Source organism: Python bivittatus, unplaced genomic scaffold (assembly GCF_059951505.1).
Source record: "Python bivittatus isolate LINGU-HERP-01145 unplaced genomic scaffold, Pbiv_v1 ctg000530_np1212, whole genome shotgun sequence".
NCBI classification, from domain to species: domain Eukaryota; kingdom Metazoa; phylum Chordata; class Lepidosauria; order Squamata; family Pythonidae; genus Python; species Python bivittatus.
The window spans coordinates 5,667,132-5,686,672 of NW_028277085.1; the positions used below are offsets into that span (position 1 = coordinate 5,667,132).

General features: G+C 44.5%; 2 protein-coding genes across 11 annotated transcripts in view; one reads left to right on the forward strand and one right to left on the reverse strand.

Annotated features, from left to right (window-relative positions):
- The first annotated feature begins 1,065 nt into the window (after positions 1 to 1,065).
- ADPGK (ADP dependent glucokinase) lies at positions 1,066 to 15,236 on the forward strand. Of its 7 annotated transcripts, none has more exons than XM_088148460.1 (9): positions 1,066 to 1,310; positions 2,000 to 2,150; positions 2,728 to 3,060; positions 3,527 to 3,752; positions 6,072 to 6,134; positions 7,677 to 7,797; positions 9,685 to 9,881; positions 10,570 to 10,668; positions 11,476 to 15,235. In XM_088148460.1, the coding sequence occupies exons 3-9, from the start codon at positions 2,843 to 2,845 to the stop codon at positions 12,025 to 12,027; spliced, it is 1,476 nt and encodes a 491-aa protein (XP_088004586.1). In that variant the 5' UTR covers positions 1,066 to 1,310; positions 2,000 to 2,150; positions 2,728 to 2,842; the 3' UTR covers positions 12,028 to 15,235. The 7 variants fall into 7 exon arrangements, with proteins under 7 accessions (XP_088004586.1, XP_088004590.1, XP_088004587.1 ...); XM_088148464.1 differs by having other exon boundaries at positions 11,479 to 15,235; XM_088148461.1 differs by having other exon boundaries at positions 2,003 to 2,150.
- Positions 15,237 to 16,195: 959 nt separating this feature from the next.
- The window catches only part of BBS4 (Bardet-Biedl syndrome 4), a 32,050-nt gene continuing 28,704 nt past the window's right edge, over positions 16,196 to 19,541 (reverse strand). For 2 of the 4 annotated variants that reach the window (XM_025169519.2, XM_007432825.3), the window contains exons 14-16: positions 18,686 to 18,824; positions 18,150 to 18,339; positions 16,197 to 17,062 (exon numbers count right to left, since the gene is read on the reverse strand). In XM_025169519.2, the coding sequence (XP_025025287.1) occupies positions 16,926 to 17,062; positions 18,150 to 18,339; positions 18,686 to 18,824 (466 nt within the window). In that variant the 3' untranslated portion in view covers positions 16,197 to 16,925. Of the gene's footprint in view, positions 17,063 to 18,149; positions 18,340 to 18,685; positions 18,825 to 19,541 lie in introns of all 4 variants that reach the window. The other 2 variants (XR_015797482.1, XM_088148459.1) reach the window with 2 other exon arrangements.

Consider the following 19,541-nt stretch of genomic DNA (forward strand, 5'->3'; position numbering starts at 1 on the left):
CTCCAAATGGAGCTTTGACTGAGATAGGACTTGGGGCGAGTTGAGATGGGGCGCAGGACTTGCTAGATTTTGAGACCCTGAATTCTCGGCGTCAGAGGCACAGAACGTGCCCCAAAATACGTACGAAGCGTGTTTCTGTCAATGAGGCAGTCCAGTCGCAGACTCTGGCTTTGAGATAAAAAGTGGCAAAGGGTTTTCAACCTGCTGCTCCCTCCAGAGATTTTGGACTACAATAACCATCACCCTGAGCTCCGGTCCTCGTTCAACACTGTGACCCTCTGATGGACCCCAAATAGTACTCCAGTGCCCATCCTCTCTGGCTCCCCACCCCGGACCTTCCTCCTGCCCTTCCCCAGGGGTGCTGGGGGCCGCCCCATCCTCCCCAGCCGCTGAGCATCTTTCAGGGCCCTCCAGATCCGTGGGGCTATAGCGCCCATCATCCCCAGCGAACACACTCCCTTACCCTTCCTCCCAACCAGCTGGGTTGGCCACCTTGGCGAGGATGATGGGAACTGAGATCCAGCTAGCCCACGGGTTGCTTCTGGCGGGGCCGGCTACTGTAATCTCTGAATATTTTAAATTACATTAAATGAAAGATAAGAATATTTTAAACTGTCCGGAGCCTTGGTGATTGGGCGGTGCACAAAGGGGCGTCATTCGTGAACCCCTAATGCAAATACTGATCCTTCTACCAAGCTGCTTCAATCAGACCTAAATTTCACTAATTCTAAGCTTGCCGCCGCCGCCGCCGCCGCCGCCGCCGCCTTTGGCCGAGCGATGCCCAGCGTTAGCAAAGGCAGGGCGAACCCACGTCCCAAACCTCGCGCCTCCGGACCGAGAGCCGCAGCCGCAGCCGCAGCCGCAGCCGGCCGGAAGCAAAACGCGATGAAGCCGGAGCCCGTCCCGCGCCTTCGCCCTTAACGCGTCCCAGGTTTCCTCCCCCCGCCGCTTCTCAGTGGTTTCTCCGAGGTAGGCGGCGCTTCCTTTCATTCGAGGCATCCCATAGGCGCACCGTCCTTGCCTTTCTTTCATATTCGTTCCCCCCCGTTTCTGCTCGAAGGTTGGTACGTTCCCTTCGAAGGCCGGCGCGGGCCGCGCACTTTACGCTTCCGTTGCCGCATTCTGGGAAGGCCGCTGCGCCCGAGAAAGGCGCCGTGCGAAGCCGGCTACGCGACCTCCGTAGAGGCTCCGCTTACTCCGCCTCGGGCGGCGCGGCCGGGGGACGGAAACGGCGTAGCGGGCGCTCGCCCTCGGACGTGGCGCGGGGCCGGACCGCGGGGCCGGGAGGGCGCCGGCCGCCGAGCCGAACGGTAACGCAGCCCCGCGGCTCCCCTCCCGCCGAGGCCTCCCCGGATCTCTTGGCGGAGGGCGGCCGGGCCGGGGCGGCAGAAGTCCGGGGTCCCTGGTGGCAGCGGGGGGAGGGGGCAGGACCCCCCGATGGACCCCGAATAGTACTCCAGCGCCCATCATCTCTGGCCCGCCCAGTGCTCTCCTCCTGCCCTTCCACAGATACGCTGAGGGCCGCCCCATCCTCCCCAGCCGCTGAGCATCTTTCAGGGCCCTCCAGATCTGTGGGGCTACAATGCCCATCATCCCCAGCCAACACGCTCCCTTCCCCTTCCTCCTAGGTATGCGGGATTACAGCCCCCATCATCTGGGGCCTCTTCCTTTCCCCATCACCTTACAGGCCTGTGAAGCTGCAGCTCCCATCATCCCCAGCCAACACGTCCCCTCCCCTTGCTTCCTGGTATTTATATATTTAGTTTCAACCCTTCTTTATTATTTTTACAAATAACTCAAGGCGGTGAACATACAATTTCTGTAGGTAGAATAGACTATTCCATGATCTTAATGTTAGGAAGGGTTTTTTAAATATTTCAATGAAATCTAGGTTTTGGGGGGACGGGTTAGATTTTTTATCCCACCTTTATTATTTTTACAAATAACTCAAGGCGGTGAACATACCTCATACTCCTTCCTCCTCCTATTTTCCCCGCAGCAGCAACCCTGCAAGATGAATTGGGCTGAGAGCGACTGACCGGCCCAAAGTCACCCAGCCGGCTCTCGTGCCTCAGGCGGGACTTGAACTCACCATCTCCTGGTTTCTAGCCTGGGGCCTTCACCACTAGACCAAACTGGCTCTCAAACTGGTATGCTGGACTAAAAGACCCATCATCCGCACACCGCTCCCCCCCCCCGAATAATAACAACACTCATTCAGAAAGTCATGCTGGGTGTTTCTGTGCAGGACATAGGCACCACAGCTAATACAATAAAAAATAAAGCAGGAGCAACAGTTGCTCTTAAATTTTGTGCATGCCATTCCAAACCTGGTGGGCATCAATCTTTGAAGTTTTCTTCTGCAATTTTTTTTTTTTAATTTTTCCACCAGCCCATTCCTCTGAGCCTCTCCCCCCTCGTAATGCGTTGCAGGTTGAAGTTGCCGAAGAACCAAACGAAGCCACAGTGCTGCAGTTGGGAATAGAAAAATCTGGGAGGAATCGCCCCCAAAGGGGTGAACAACCAACCACCAAGTGGGCTTGCGAGAACCTTTGTCCGGGTTGCTGTACAGCAGTGTTGTCCAAACTTGGCCACTTTAAGATGAGTGGACTTCAACTCCCAGAATTCCCCAGCCAGGAGTTGAAGTCCACTCATCTTAAAATGGCCAGGTTTGGACAACACTGCTGTACAGGCTCCGCTTATTCGTGTTCAAATCTTTCTTTTTAGATTGTGATCTGTTCTGAAGATGGTGATCCCTGAACCCCCTTCAACTGCTGGCAGGCCTTGAGAGACTCGCTCTATACATCTCACTCATCCTCAGCCTCAGTGCCAAGACATCGCCATGTGGCACAAGGCCGTGTGTGTGGCCCTGCTGGCCTTGGCCACCGGCTACATCTTCTGGCTGGACCCTGCTTTGCCAGACGTTTTGTTGGAGTATCTCTCGGGTTCCTTCCTGTGCCAACTCTGGGGGGATCCTGGGTCCCCAGAAGTCAGCATGGCAGCGGCATGGGATGCCCTCATCACCCGGCCAGCTAAGCAGTGGAACAGAGTTGCTGTGGGGTAAGGAGTGATCAACTGGTGGTTTGTGTGACATAGTTTTGAAGAGCGCCCGACTCTCGATGACTCGGAGCGTTCTACATTTTTAAAAAATCAGAACAGTGAAATGACAAATGTGGGATATTGTTGTTTAGATTATCCCCAGCTAACAGAATCATCTGTTGTCTGCTATAAAGCAACTATCTCAGAAACTTGCTGGAGACGAAGCTTTCCAGCTGGGCGTCTTTGTTGGGGTATGTCTCCCTGGCAGAATCCATCTGTGGCTGCCTGCTTCTGTGGCACGTGGGATGTGGACTTTTTCCATGATGGGGAACTTTCTTGGGGGGGGTGTGAAATGCCCATGCTTCGTTTTTCCCACAGGAAAATTGCCATCCCACGTCCCTCTTGATGCAGAAGGGCCTATGCGAACGGAAGGGGGTTGCACAGAGAGTTGATGTGGGATTGCCCTCTCCCTTCGCTTGCTCTTCAGGGTCAACGCCTGTGTAGATGTGGTCCTGTCTGGGGTGAAGCTGCTGCAGGCCCTTGGCTTCCACGGCGAGGTTGGGAAAGACCATTCTGTGTTGCATTCCGCCGCAGATTTGGAAGAAGCCTTTGTCCACTTTATGCGGAAGGGAGCCGCTGCAGAACGGTTTTTCAGTGACGCAGACGCCTTCCACCACATCGCAGAGACGGCTTCCGATTATCCTGGCGCGCAGGTAGGTTCTTCAGTTCAGGGTTCCTCGACCTCAGCAACTTTAAGATGGGTGGACTTCAATTCCCAGAATTCCCCAGCCAGCCATGCTGGGTGGGGAATTCTGGGAGTTGGAGTCCACCCATCTTAAAGTTGCTGAGGTTGAGGAACCCTCCTTCAGTTGGAAAGGAGGTACTCGTGGCTCAGTTGGTATCATGAAGGCCTATTCTAGAAGTGTGCAATATTTGGATCCGAAACAGGCGTGCTAAGGATCCAAAGCATTCTTGCCCTTTCTGGATCTGAGTATTACACGTTACTAGCTTTTTTGTATTACCAACAATCACGTCAAAATAACAAAGTCTTGGTCTCTGGTTAGATTATTGCCATGTTTTTCAAACTTGGCCACTTTAAGATGTGTGGACTTCAACTCCCAGAGTTCCCCAGCCAGAATTCTGGGAGTTGAAGTCCACACATCTTAAAAGTGGCCAAGTTTGAAAAACACCAAGGTAGAGGAACTACAGTCTGAAAAAGTGTTATCTTACAAAGCTTATGCTACACAAGCTAGTATGTGTCAGGCATCCCCCAAGTTTTATTTTGCGATGGGCTTAAATGATGAGACTCTCCCATTTCCTAAAAAAACACCTGGTTTGTGTGCAGTACTATATTTTCAAAAAGCATTTTTGGCCTCGGCAGGTGACAACACCTCCCTGACCTGGAAGGACAAGCAGGATTGGGGCTGGTTATTACTTGAGTCACCTGGGAATTCCAGAGTTAAGCTGGGAAGTTGAAGAAATATTCCCAGATAGATTTTCTTCATGATGATCTGTTCCTTACATGGTCCTTCAGGTCTTCCAATGGTGCCCCCATCACCACTGTAACCGAGTCCATCCCCCTTGCTGCTGGTTATCCTCTTTTCTTTCCTTCCATCTTTCCCAGCATTATAGACTTTTCAAGAAAGCTAAGTCTTCATTTTAATTAATTATGTGCCACCACGTTGGTGTCGACTTTTAGCGACCACATAGATATACTCCATGACGATCTGTCCCTAACCTGTTACTTCAGCTCTTCCAATTCACTGAGTCTTGCTGCCGGTCATCTTCTTCTCTTTCCCAGCATCAGAGCTGGCTCTTCGCATAATGTGTCCGAAGTAGGCTAATTTGAGCCAAATTCCCAAAGAAGGCAGTGGCAAATCACTTCCAATATAATGCTGCCAAGGAAACTGCCTGGATGTGGTCAGCAGGAATCAACTCCTGCATTTTTCCCTTTTAATTTTCTTTTAATAAAGGCATTAGGGGATAGCTATATCTCTCTCTCTAACATGGGGATGAAATTGGTATCAGGCTGGCCTTGCAAATAAGCTTTTGTAATTAAACTTCCTACAGCTGGGTTCAGCTGGCCTAAAGAATGAAAATGTGAAACATTGCCCAATGCTACAGAACACACCAGTTTTCCAAGGCTACCTCGAGCCTGTGTTTCTTGAATAACCTGTTTGAATAATTTCAGGTAGATAGCGAATCTTCTGAAATTTATAACTATGTAAATTTCTGCAAAGTCATGCCAGTTCTTTGCTGCCAGCTCTACCAGAAGCTCTAAATCTGCTGTGAGTTGACAGCTTATTTTATCATTCATCAATCTCATTTTAATTTAGGACTTGATTAATAGGTTTAAAATTCTTCATGTTATAACACTCGCATTTACAAGACATTTGAGAGGCTGGAGGGCTTTCTGCATGAGCTCAAGGAGCTGTGGGTCAATTTTTCCAGCTCTATACAAACAAGCACAAATCTGTCCCATTTGTACTTATTTTGGGAGATTTAGTAGCAGACTAGAATTAGCGATATCTGATGTTCAGAATGTGTTTCTGAAAGCAGGAAGACTGCTGGTCCTCTCTGGGAGGTGGAGTTTGCAGTCTGTTCTTCATTAAAAAAAATATGTAGAGCAGATGAGCGAACCAAAATAAAACTGAAAGCAATGAAGAACTGAAAATGTCTGCAAGATTCAGAAGCAAATGTGTCAAGGAACTGAAAGCTTGAATAGAGATACGTCCAGCAACTGAGAATTCATAATCAAGAGAGCTCCCCAAACAATCCTGCCTGTTCTCACCATCTCTCCCTTTTTCTTCTTCTCTCGCTCTCCAATTTTAAGTATGTATAAAATTGTTCCCACAGAAATCTACAGCATTGGAAAATGGCACTGACCCATGAAACCTTATGCTTAAATGTAATTGGTTGATTTTTAAAATGCCACCTCTCTCTATCTCTCTCATACTATTTCAGTATTGGCAAAAGACTTAACAGTGTTTCCTCGTTGGAAAGTGGATTCATGAATTCTTACTTTCTTGCAGTTATATGTCGGAGGAAATGCTGCTCTTATTGGCCAGAAAATTGCATCTCATCCTGAGCTAAAGGTAAACCCTCAAACCCCAAACTTTATTCTTTGCCTGTAACTGGAGACTATACCGTCCCACTGGTTTTCGTGTTAAAAGCCTAGCACATAATATCGCATCATTCTCTCTCTCTTATCAAATACTCTTACAGCTATAGCAAGGGGTGACTGATGTCCTGCAGCTCTCATAGAGGTGCACGTGTTAATAGTTTAAAGCTACCCCATCAGCAGCCTCCCGTTTTTATTACACATTTGCAAATCCACAAAGAACAGGTTGGCAAAGAGTGGTAGGGAACAGCGGATGAATTTTTTTTTTTTAAATAAGCATGAGTAAAGGCCATTGTGCCCGTCCTTTTCATTACAGTGTAGCTGCTGTTTTTCTTCCACCCTCTCTAGCCAAGAAAGGCCTGCTTGTTTGCTTGGCTTGTTTGTTTATATATTTATGGAATTTATACACTATCTTAATCCAATTGGACTCCAGATGTGATGGATGCTACTCTGATGAAACATAAAAACAGCCCTCTGGCCACAGAAGGCAGTACATGGTGAGGAAAGCAGCAGGCCCTCATCATAGCAAGGGGGGGAAAATGTGAATAGGTGAATCAGGAAGTTAAAAAAAAAAGGCAAATCCCTAGTAACTTTTCAGTAATTATTTGTAAGAGGACTTACTTCTTCCCATCTGCATTTTGTATTATGGCTCGAGATGCGCTTGACACATCACAAAGGATTTATGGATTCATTCTTAGTAACGTAAACCATGTTTAGTAACAGTTTACTAATTGAATCAAACAGCAGCATTTGTATACGTAAGTATGAGTGGGAGATGTTTGCTGTTCTTCAGGAATTTCGCATACAGCTGCTGTCTGTATCGTGATGATAATGTAGTTTAAGATAATGTAAGCAAATTACAAATGGACAACGTAAATGGATTCTCCGTGCCCTTACTATGGCCAAAAGACTCATACTGTAGCATTGGAAAGATAAATGTATGGCCCCATTTAGTCAATGGATTGAAGACCTGATTGTACTTGCTACTTATAAGCGGATGGCCTACAGATATAAACTTTGTATGGACAAGTACAATGAAATATGGGACTCATTTATGCAAAATACAGTAGGTTAATTTTTTTTTTAAATGATAGCTGTATTAGAAATATATACATACTAGAATAACATTCGCATTAGATAAGCATATATAGAATTGGGTTGTATTTCTTTCATTTTTTTGTTAAAGCACTTTCTTTGTGTTTTATTTTTCCTTTTCAATAATAAAAACATTAAAAAAAAAAAGCAAATGACACAGGTCTGTTCCTTGGAGCTTTCAGTCTAAATTTAGATCTTGAGCAACAGAGAGGCAAAAGTAATCAGGGATGAATATGAACAAATGTGGCTTCACAAACATGTCATGATCGACCTTTATATCCTGTTTTTAATTTATCAATCAATACGGAAATGTGTTGCCTGCATATGCTATGCATCTATAAATGACCAGGATCAAAAATGGAAAATTCATTAAGAATGTAGCAAATTTGAGAGAAGCTATTATCAGTCTGTTCACTTGTAGGTTCTACTCTGTGGCCCGATTGGCCCTAAACTCCATGAGTTACTTGACGAGAATGTAATGGTCCCTCCAGAATCACTGCAAGAATTAGATGAATATCATCTTATTTTGGAATACCAAGCAGGTATGTGCCATTTGGAGATACAGAAAGCTCACTGGTAGAATAATGTAAATAACTATAATGTAAAAGGACTATAATGTAAAGGACTATATCGTTAATATGCAGCCGCGCAGACTATTGCTGGAGCCCCAAGGAGGGCCCATGTAACGCCTCTGCTCCGCGAGCTGCATTGGGTGCCAGTTTGCTTTCAGGTCCAATTCAAGGTGTTGGTTGTCACCTTTAAAGCCCTACATGGCATGGGACCAGGTTATCTAAGGGACCGCCTTTCCCCTATGACTTCAACCCGTCCCACCCGATCACACAGAGAGGGCATGCTTCGGACCCCCTCGGTGAAAGAACTTCAACTGGCGGGGTCCAGAAGGCGGGCCTTCTCTGCGGTAGCCCCCGCTCTTTGGAACATTCTGCCCCAGGAGGTGCGATTGGCCCCCTCACTCCTGGCCTTCCGTAAGGCTTTGAAGACCTGGTTCTGCCACCTGGCCTGGGGTGGGGAGGGAATACCTCAAGCGTGGGGATGGCTAGCCCCATACAGGCCTTCTGCCTCCAGCCTCAGATTTTTCATCCTCTTGGTCTCTCCTTCTTTTTAGTAATGTTTTTAATTAAGGTTTTATGTATTTATATATTTTATGTTTTTAATGTTTGTTGTGAATTGCCCAGAGTTCCCCATTGGGGGGAGATGGGCGGCTGAAAAATTTAATAAATAAATAAATAAATAAATAAATAAATAAATAAATAAAATGTTGTAACCACTAATGTGTCCAGTTTAAGAAAGGTCCTGGTTGTCAGCTGGTCACCATCACAAATCCACTGGTTAGCCATTATAGCTTAGTTTCAGATTTGTAACATGGGAATCACAGAGCTCTTTAAGAGTTGATTCATATGTTGAACTCTAATAGAGAAATGCCCAAATCCCAAAATAGCAGAAAATTAAAAAAAAAACATATTTGCCAATATTGCAGAAGTTTTTAAAATAGTTGCACTGCCCTGTTGCCTGTCTGGGAACTATATGCGGGAAAGGACCACTGGCACTTGGAATTGATTGCAATCTGTAATGGATTTCCTTTTGAACTTGAGTTCAGATGCTTACGTGTGATCAAACTGGAGAATGGGAGGCAAGCAGTGAGCATGCTCAGTAGAAGTCTGCCAAAGGTAAAAGATTTGGCAATGAAGCTAATTCACGAGACCTGTTCTTTCACGGGACTTTGATCTGCCACGCATCGTTCTGCTTTCAGCAATATTTTGAGTCCCCCGAGGCCTGGAATTTTCAGTAATGAATATGCATAGCTCTGCTTTAAAAAGAGAAAGTACAGAAAACTAAAACGGTGATGATGATGATGACCTGTTGGTGTTGGCATTGTTTATTTAGACGTTAGGAGCTGATCTCTGATTCATCTAGTTAAAGTTTGAATTGAGGGAATTTGAAGGACAAACCCAGAGGTGGACTTTAAAAAAAAAAGGACTCAAATCTGTCAAGGTTATGACAATGCATACAGCTAAAGGAACAATGCCAAATGAACAGGGCAGCTCAGAATGCAATGCGGTGCATTCTTAAATAGCCTCTTTACCTGGCACCATTTTGCATGGGTGGAATGGCTTAGGAAGCCAACTGTAGAAAGAGCCTTCTTTCTTTCACCCTCTTTGTCATATTCTACTTATTTTACCCTGCAGAGTAGCTACTCTGACTAGCGGAGGTTCCAAAACTATGAGGTTACAGCCTGAATATCCTTAGAAGGTGAGGGGCCTAGTGGCGCTCTCTATACAGATAAAGTTTATTCCTCTCTTGATAACAGAAGATCAGGAGAAGCCATAAGAGCTGTGATGAATGCAAAGATGCATCTGCAAAAATTTCATGTAATTGTGGGGTTTGTGTGTGTGGGGGGATGTGTTTATCAGGTGAAGAATGGGGAGAGCTGAGAGCTCCGAACGCCAACCGATTCATCTTCTCCCATGACCTGTCTAATGGGGCCATGAACATGTTAGAAGTATTTGTGTCCAGCCTGGAAGAATTTCAGCCAGACCTGGTGGTGCTTTCAGGGTTCCATATGATGGAAGGACAGACCAGAGAGCTACGTCAGAAGAGGCTCCTAAAGGTAAGACCCAAAGTGCTTTGGTTCCTCTTTTAAAAACTTCCCTACAACTATTTTGTTACTTTAAAAGACCGTAGATATAGCTTTATTGTCAGGATGCGGGGCATGGGATACACTCTAGTTGGCAACCTACAGTCCGCGGGCCAAATCTGGCCCACTAAATTTTTGTATGGCCCATGGGCTAAGACTATGTGGGCAGGCAGCAGATGGTCAAGCCCAAGCCTCGGCCAAGCTCCCAGGGTGAGGGGAGGGGCCAGTGGCAGGGATCCTGGGCAGTGTCCTATCAGCGGCCTCCTTGCTGGTGGGCCAGTGCTGCCAATGGCTGCCATGCTCCTTGGCCCACAGACCTGCCAGCCATGCCCACTGAGGCTGAAGGGACAGATCTGGCCCTTTACAGGTAAAGCTTGCTGACTCCTGGCCTAATCCATTATCCTCCAGCTTGGAGCATGTCTCCAGACTGCCATGCTAGCGATTATGGGAGTTGACATCCAGCATGACCAATGCAGAATTATCTAGGAAGATGGAATCATCCCCTTTCTTTTGCACTGCAAGAAGATATGCTTGAAGGTCCACCAACCAGCAGCCATCCAATCAGAAAGAAGCTGGCTGAATTCAGTGATTCCCTTCTGCTATCTTCCTATGCATTTGCTTCCCCTAATCTGTATTTTTTGGGGGGGGGGTGTTTCTGCAGGCTGTAACTTCCATTTCTGACATTCCCACGGATGTCCCGATCCATCTGGAATTAGCCGGTATGACTGACCCAGATCTCATGAGGGAAATAATTTACCAGGTAATCACAATGGCAGAGTATGTCCTTGCATTCAGAATAAATGGAAGCTGTGAGATGAATTTAAATTATCTGGAATGCTGTAAACAAGACAGAATTAACTATTTAATGTGGAAGAAAGACCTTGGTCAGAGATTAGCACTGCCTATTTTACATATTATGAGGCAGGAACAAGCATTCTCTGCCACAGGTCAAGATCCAGGTGCACCAAAATGGCAGGTCACTGCAGACTCCACAAGCCAAAAGTCACTTATTTGAGGTGGCAAGGATATCCAGCTGTCTTTTGGCACGCTTGATTCAAAATTTTGCTTTAATTTCCAAATTCTATAGTTCTGCAGGGCTGAGAGAGAAGGGGTGTGTTTAGAATATCTGATTTTTGAAACTGGCTGGCTAGTTGTTAACAGTCTAAGTCAGTGTTGTCCAAACTTGGCCACTTTGAATGGACTTCAGCTCCCAGAATTCTGGGAGTTGAAGTCCACTCATCTTAAAGTGGCCAAGTTTGGACAACACTGGTCTAAGTAATCTTTGAACATAGGCATAAATTAAGTCAATACCTTTCCTAAGAATGGAATAATCAACATCAAATAATGGTTTCTCACTTGGAGGGAACGATTTAGCTTTTTTGTAGTGCTGTCTGTGTTCCCTAGGAAGTTGCAATGGGGCTGCTGCTCCCTTGCTTGAGTTGCACTATGTGAGTTTCAGGACTGGCACATAGTCACAGCTTCTGCATTGATGTATCTGCTAGTGAAGCCCTCATCTTTAGATGTTGGACTCCTCCCACATTGTCCTATCACTTGGTCTGTCTGTTAGCAGATCTTCCCTCTTGTGAACTCCATTGGCTTGAACGAACAGGAGCTGCTGTTCCTTACCCAGGCAGCCTCGGGGCCTCACACCTCGATAACGTCCTGGAATGGTGTTCCGGATGTGGGTGTGGTCAGCGACATCATTTTCTGGATCTTGAAAGAGCACGGGAGGACTTCAGCAAAGGCTTCGGATCTCACTCGGATCCACTTTCATACGTTGGCCTATCACCTCTTGGCTACCGTGGATGGGTACTGGGCCAACCAGGTGGCTGCGGTGGCTGCTGGAGCAAGAGTGGCGGGGACTCAAGCGTGTGACACCCAGACCATCGATGCGAGCAAAGTCTTCCTGAAAGCCCCGCTGGAGTTTGCCACTTCCAAGATGGAGGGGGCCTCCAGAGTCTCCTTAAATCCGAAGGAGCCTGTATCGGAATGGCACAGGAATGGCGTCGCTTTCCATTACACCCCCGTGCTGGTGTGTAAAAGTCCTCTGCGGACTGTTGGCCTCGGGGACGCCATTTCTGCCGAAGGACTCCTTTATTCAGAAATCCATCCTCATTAACCACTGAATTAAGTGATCACTCCAAAATTTATACCAAGCAGGTACAGAGTGGAAGTTAGGGTTTGATCAAGAACCAAAAGGGGGGGGGGGGGAAATGGGTACTGTCCAGAAGCTGCATTATTGCCACGGGAATGTTTACAGTGCAATGGGAAGGTATGAGTTGTTCATTGGAGGGGACACCTTTTGGTCGGAGGGAGAAAGCAAAGGGGCCTATATTTTAATTTAAGACAATTTAATTTGCCATAATTTCTAAAGGGGCATTGTAAGAGGAGATGGTGGTGCCTGATTATCCCAGGTAGGATATATGGATCTTTTTCATATTCATATCCCCCAGGCAGAAGTAAAAAAACTTACTTCTTCACATTCCTGACATTGCAAGACCCAGCCTTCTACTTGTTTGACGGTGGGACGACCAATATATTTCTCTTTTATCTTTCCTATTTCCAAAGATGCACCAGCCTATAAATAGGACGCAAGAAAAGGGTTCTCCTCTCAGGCTCGTGAAATTACCAAGCCTGCTGTCAAAATATCAAGAGTATTTCCTTGGCCGGATAATGCTAAATTTCTTCTTCCTTTTTCTTTCGCTGTTGCTACTTTCAAAGGCGTTTTACTTTTATTGGCAAGGTGATTCTTGAATGTGAGACAGTTTATTTTATCTGTTAACAGCAAATATATGTGTATGCAAAGGCTGGGGGCTGGTCCTTGAAAGGAGAGCCTACAGTACAATCGCTGCTGTCTTCTTAGTGTAACACAGGACAAGTTGCAATAACTCTGTGCAAAATGCTGAAGTACACCTTGCTTAAGCCTTAACGTGGCTCCTAATAAACAACCGTAAAACAACATTTTTAACTGAAGTTTGATTAAGACAACTGGGCTTCTGGCATTCTTGGCTTGCTACATTAGCATCAGGCCTTGGACTCTCATGAATATGGACTTTAACTGTTCATTCCACCTTTTTCTTTGCAGTCCAGCATAGCAACAGTCAGCCTATGAGTCATTTATATAAATACATAAAACAGAGAATCTGCTGGTATCTAAAGCTGGATAAAAGGTGAGGGCGTAAGCCAGTGGAGGCGTGAAGCTTGGCTGCAAAAATTCAGACCTAAATCTGTGCTCGATAATTCCCACTACGCAATATTAGACTTCAGTGGTTTTAATATATACGTGGTTGTTATGAGATTAAGAGGTGTGTTTTTGTCCCAGAGAGGAAGGGCGAGATAAAAGTATAACTAAAGATGGAACTGAAATCTTCAGAGTGGCGTTTGATTGTGGTAGAAGTAAATCAGAGTGGGATTAACACCAGTAGACTTTAACAAGGTATGCTCTGCATTCCCTTCTTTTTAATGTCATTGTAAACTTACTCAGACTCAAGGAAATCGAGTAGTTTCATTCTAAATCTATTGAAAAAATTCCCCAGATTAGTATGTTCTATTTATTCATTTTTTAAAGTGGGGTACAATCTCTCTCTCCAGTTGAAGTAACCCAAATTTTGCATTGCTGTGAAATTGACAAACTTTAAACTTTCCCCTCTTGGGACTGAATAAATGTAACTTTAAATGCTTCTTTGGATCATATTTTGGAAAACTGCCCATATCTTTTCACTGAAAGCAATGATACGGCTTGCATCAGGACTGGTGGGAAGGGGGATGTTTAATTCTTCCCATTTCAGGAGGCTTTTTCCTTGCTTGGCTGAATGTTCGAGAACTCCAATGTAATTAGACACTTGGGTGGGCTTCCGATAGAAGACAGCTTGGAGGAGTGAGCACCAGAATGGTGTCACTGATGAACTAGCAGCTAAAAACTACAAGACTTGAATATCTTTTGCACTTGCTCTTTTTTATAAGAGAAATCTTGGCAGTTAAACGTGCAGCTTCATTCTACAGGTTTTTGCACTGCTTATAATGGTGCACTGCTTTCATTCCACAATGGCCACTATGTAGTGGCTCTACAGGAAAAGCACTTGATAGTTTTTGCTTTTACTCCTTACCTTAGTCCCTTTTAAATTTCAAGTTTATTTCGTTTTGTTCAAGACTAGCAAGCGTTTAATTTTTAAACAATTTAATCCTAGTTAGAGTCACACATGCTGTATTTCGAGCCACTAACCATGCTAATGTCCCATTCACATATTTCCTTATCTTTGGCCTTTCTGTTTCATTGCATTTCTTGTTCTTTGGAATCCAGCTTTCCCTACCCATTCCACTAGAACAATGTTTCTCAACCTTGGTGACTTTAAGATGTGTGGACTTCAACTCCCAGAATTCTGGCTGGGGAATTCTGGGAGTTGCAGTCTACACATCTTAAAGCTGACAAGGTTGAGAAACACCACACTAGAACAAAGCAGCAGCATGAGCTGAAGACTTGCACACCTTACTCTGTCCTCCTTAACATGATCTCCTTCAGGTGTGTGGGAGTTAAAAGTCCCAGCTGACACATGGGGCAGAAATTCTGTAAGTTGCCCAAATATATTTGAAGGGGAGGCTGAACTACAAATAAGGTGATTGCTTCTTAAGGTTACTGCTAAAGGAATTAAAAACATGGACCCGTGTGCCTTTCTGTATGCCTGGAGGCTTCTTCCCATTGTTCTCTTGCACAGTGTTTTCCTGATCTTTTTCATTTTTAAAAATACAACTCTGGCCCCAAACAATTGTTCCGCCCCCTTTAAGACCCTAGCTGCTGGGCGAGTCTGATCACAGGCCTTTCCCTGCAAGGATAATGGGACTGCCAAGTACCAGGGCTTTATACCCAGAGATAAATCTCCCTTACCATTCTCCTTGCCTCCAACTGTTTGGTTACAACAGTCCTATGTTGTAATTAAAACCAACATCAATTAATTGTAATCAAATTACCAAAATTCTCAGGGAGATGTTGGCTTGAGGACCGAATGTAGGATCCAGTGCTTTAAACTGCATAGTTTAAATGGGCAAAGCAACCATTTTCTTGGTGCCAGGCAGTTGCAAACTCAGCTGTGACATGAAAACTACCTTTTAATTTCTTTCTTTTTTTTTCTTTCAATAAATAACCGCAGGGATTGAGTGGACCATTTAAAGAGCGTTCTCTGAAGAGTTTCTTGCCAAAGTGTTCTGCCTGCATGGTTCCTATGAAATAAGTATTTTTTTTATCCTGTATGATGTCTCAATTATATGGTTGTAAAAATCCTACCATGCTATACAACAGTGTTTTCAATAAATGTTGTTTTGCATTTAATGTACAAAAGTAGCCTGTCCTGTTTTATATACTTCACAGGTTGGAATAACTGAAAAGGAAAAAAAACTAAGAGAACAGGATGCTACCTTTTGCCAAAACAGATAGCTCTCTAGGATTTCAAAGAAAGGGACTTTAGTTTTCTAAACTTACCAAGAAATGCGATTGAAGCTGGACCTTGTCTATGCAGCATATGGTAGACTAATGCCTTTCACAACTTCAGCTTTGTTCCTGCTTATATTGAGAGAAATTACTGTTCAGTAAAGGGAGGGCTACTATCCACTTCAGTGACACCGTATATAAAGGCCCACACAGTCCCCTTGGCTTCAATGTTCAAGCTTCAGTTTGTTCTACCTGAGTGTAACTCATAAGCTGAAGAACCTCTTCCTTGCTAATATGGGCAACTGGGCCTAAGTATGGGGTCTTGCTTTACTTCAACAAAGTATATTTCCCTAGTTCAGGGCAGGACTTTAACGAACCTAAGACAGTCCAGTCCCTGCTTTCCCCTTCAGACAGATACCCCAGATCTTCCAGGAAGCTTTGCTCAAGGTAACCTACATGAAACTCTCTTTGTTGCTTTAGCAGTTGCAACTAATTTAGGTGTGCCATCAGCTGGTACAAATGTGTTCATTTCCCAAAGGTAATTTCGCTGTCTTATTCTGTTTGCTATTGAGTCTTCTAATCCTTTTATATTTGTCTGAGAGAGTTGTGGACAGAGATATCTACAGGATCCAATGCTTTCATCAAAATGACAAAACAAGCATTGTGTCATCACACTACAAGCTCTGCCCCTTTTGTATCTCCATGCAATGTGGTATATGTACAAAAGGGGTGGGAATTATAGCACAACACTTGTTTTCTGTCACACACATACACACATTCCACAGCTACCTCTGGTTATGGACCAGCCTAATGCCCATATTATATTCACAATATAAGGGAGTTCAATACCAGGGGAAAAGTAATATATAGAAGGGATTTTAGTCAATTCATTACTTCTTTATTTATACAAAAAAACTTAGCCCATCCAATATATGTACTTTTCTACTATGTTGTCTGTAAGTAAATTCCACCATGAAGTAGTTGGTGAAGGAGGGAAGAATCTGTTCCTCAGTCACTTAAGTGGTCCCACTGGGTTCCAAAGAAGTGGCAGGAAACGCAGAAGTCCTATGAAAGCATTTGCAGCAAAAGCAGCTGGATTCTACCCAAGTTTGACAATCTTAAACAAGTTACTTGTTTGAGGAATATACAAGTGGGTACTTCTCGTTACCATTCAACAGAACAGTTAGGTGATAGGTTCAGAAATGCTACCCAACAGTAACTCAGCACCACTAGAAAAATACTAGAATAGGAAGGGCTATAATCTCAAAATCTAGAGGCGTCCCTCCGATGGTGCTGTCCTTAGTCAAAACGTAATATAATAGACTCACTTCTCTTCCTGTTGTGAAGGTCCAATTGCTTCCAGGAAAAGCTACTCAAACCTTGTCTCTATCTTGACGGCATCTTTAATTAGCCTACGTGTGGAATGTTAAGGAAACAACACAATTTCCAAGCATCTCATCAGCTAATTGTGTGCAAGAGGGCTGTTGCGCTCTTTGGTCTGGTGCAAAGTTTGTAGGATACTAAATGCACCTTGTCCCTATGCATCCAATAGGATGAATACACCACTCTACAAGCTGTCCAAGTTGGCCATCTCTTCAAGATTCCTTGGCTTGTTCAATGGGCTGAATTTGCTCCTGCCGTTTTATTGTAAGTTCCTCAGCAGTAGGCTCATTGGGTTTAGGCTCCAATGGTAGGGAAGGAACCTTTGCCAGCTGAGTTGAACTTCCAATAGCTGAAGAAGGAAAGAGCACAAATCAGTGATACAACCTTTCTTATCTTCCAGTTAAAAAGCGGTGAAATACATATTGATACTGATTATGTTTCTGTATTGCTTCCTTTATGGTGCTGGAAATTCAACACTTCTGTACTTCATTCTTCCCTTTATCTTCTCCACTTCATTTATTTTATTGATCTATTATGCTGTCTCCTTACCAAAGGACCTGAAATATTGCAAAGAATCTAAACATCCACACAAGTTTGAGACTTCTACAGTTCTACACTGAAGACCCCAATTAGGGCTTAGTCAGCCAAGAATTTACCACTTTTCCATTCTTCCCCCCAAATTGCCATCCTTTTTGTTTTACTGCCTTCTTCTTTAATTAAAAGTTCTCTTATACACCACTTTACTACTCTGAATTGGGTTCTTAAATAAATCAATCGCTTCCCGTTCTGTGGTCATCACTTTTAAGAGATACTGCTGACACTGTGCAGTTTCCTTAGGCTTCCATTCTGCTTTCTGTCATGTGCTGGTATTCTCTCTTTCTCCCTCTGCTGCCCTGCCATCAGCAAGACGAAAGAGACAAATCTTATGAGGGTACCTTTCTGCACAGCTGAGTTCAGATTTCATTGGGGGGTTCTCCCCCTTATCCTGGCAGTGTTTGGGCCCGATGGTTAGATGAGCTCTGCTGGTTAATGTTTTTTGACGGGTTGTGTTGTGTTTGTGGCCCTAGTTGTTGTTAAACTGATGTGGTTTTTAACCCTTGCATGGTGCCGAGAGTCACTTTTGTGAGATGGGCGGCAATATAAATGGTTTATATAGATAAGTATCTAGTATGAATGAGAAGACACAGCAATGGAATCAACATATGACGCTCTACCTATCTCGGGTTATGGTCACCCCTCCTTTTAATCTGGGCAGGTGCAAAACTAGATATAAACATTTGGCTGAAGCCAGCAAACTACTACCCAAGACATGTCAGGGGCCACTGAATTCAAGCTTTGTTGAGTAGCTCCCAGCTCTATGAGTTCTTCCCTAATATTCACACAACCAAGAAGGCAGGCCTGATTCTGCTTATGCAAACAGGCACAAGAAAACCTACCTTGACTCATGGTCTTTGCATACCCAGCTGCAGAAGACATCGCCTGTCCCAGAGCTTGATTAGAACCCAATGGCTGTGTGCTGGATGCTGTCCCTCTTGGCTTTGACTTTGAGTCTTTACCAGGTTTAGCCCAGATTGCAACTTCTCCAAGCTGTAAGGCAGTGCCCAGTTTCTGGGCTATATCCACCATCTGGCCATGCAAGAGAAAAAGAAGGAGAACTGAATGCCTGGTCAAATCCTGGAGCAGATTTCACCCAAGTCCCATACCAGTTTTCCTTTCACATGAAGAAAATAAGAACCTTGAAAGATGTCTACATATATTTGGAAAAACGTCTCCTCAATCTGTCAGCTGTTTCCAGAAGCAATTTTAATATTTGAGAGGGACACAAATTGAATCCTCTCACTTGACTAAGGTATACGTTTAAGAAGCCTACTTTCACTAATACAGATATCTTCTCTAATAGAACACCTTGATTAAGTCAACTGCTCTGATCCCCTGCTGTGGAAGCTCCCATTAGTAGTTTAAGTCAACATACCTCAGGATCAAATTCCAGTGTGCTTTCTTTTAACGCATGGACCTTTCTTTTCATCTCATAGTACTGAAGAACAGCCCCCTTCTTATCTCCTTGATTGTACAGCAGTATTGCATAATTCAGACTTATGAGAGGGTTGCATCTGTAACCCAGAAGACAAACAACGAGGGGTAGTCTTAACTTGCTATTGGTCAGTTAGGGGTAAAAGCAGACAAATGTGACCAGTTGTGTGTAGTCACCGAATTCTTTAATATAGATATGATTACAGAGGCTTGATTTTGTGGTCAGGTCCAGGTCAGTGAATTAGGCTAAGCATAGGAAGAGAGAGCATTTGTGACTTTGAAAAATTGTTTTCATTGGATTGTTGTGCTTTAACCTCTGCGTGTTCCATGCTTCCAGAACAGGACAGAAACTCAGATCGTTGGGGTTCAGGGTCCAAAACGCAGCTAAAAGTCACTCTTTGGGAGTTTGCTCCCATGCTGAAGTGGGATGAATGGCTACACAGGAGTGGGCCTTTCCCCCCCAACTTCTGGAATATTCCCCCCACTGAGGGATGCTAGGTGCTGGTCTTATTGTCATTTCAGCACCAGGCAAAGATATCCTCATTTTCCCAGGCCTTTTAATAATACGTTACGTCTGCTGTGATTTTTAGCTTTTTATTGATGCTTTTACTTTCTTACCCTATAGTTTTTAACTGCAACTGCTATTTTTAATGGTAAACCCCTGAGATTACTGTTACTAGGAAGCTGCATTGAAAAGCTTTAAATAAATCAATTAAATAATAGAATCACATCACTTTTCCCTGCCTTAGCATGTTTTTGTGATTACGTGGGCTAATCATTCTGGGGCAGGGATGCTA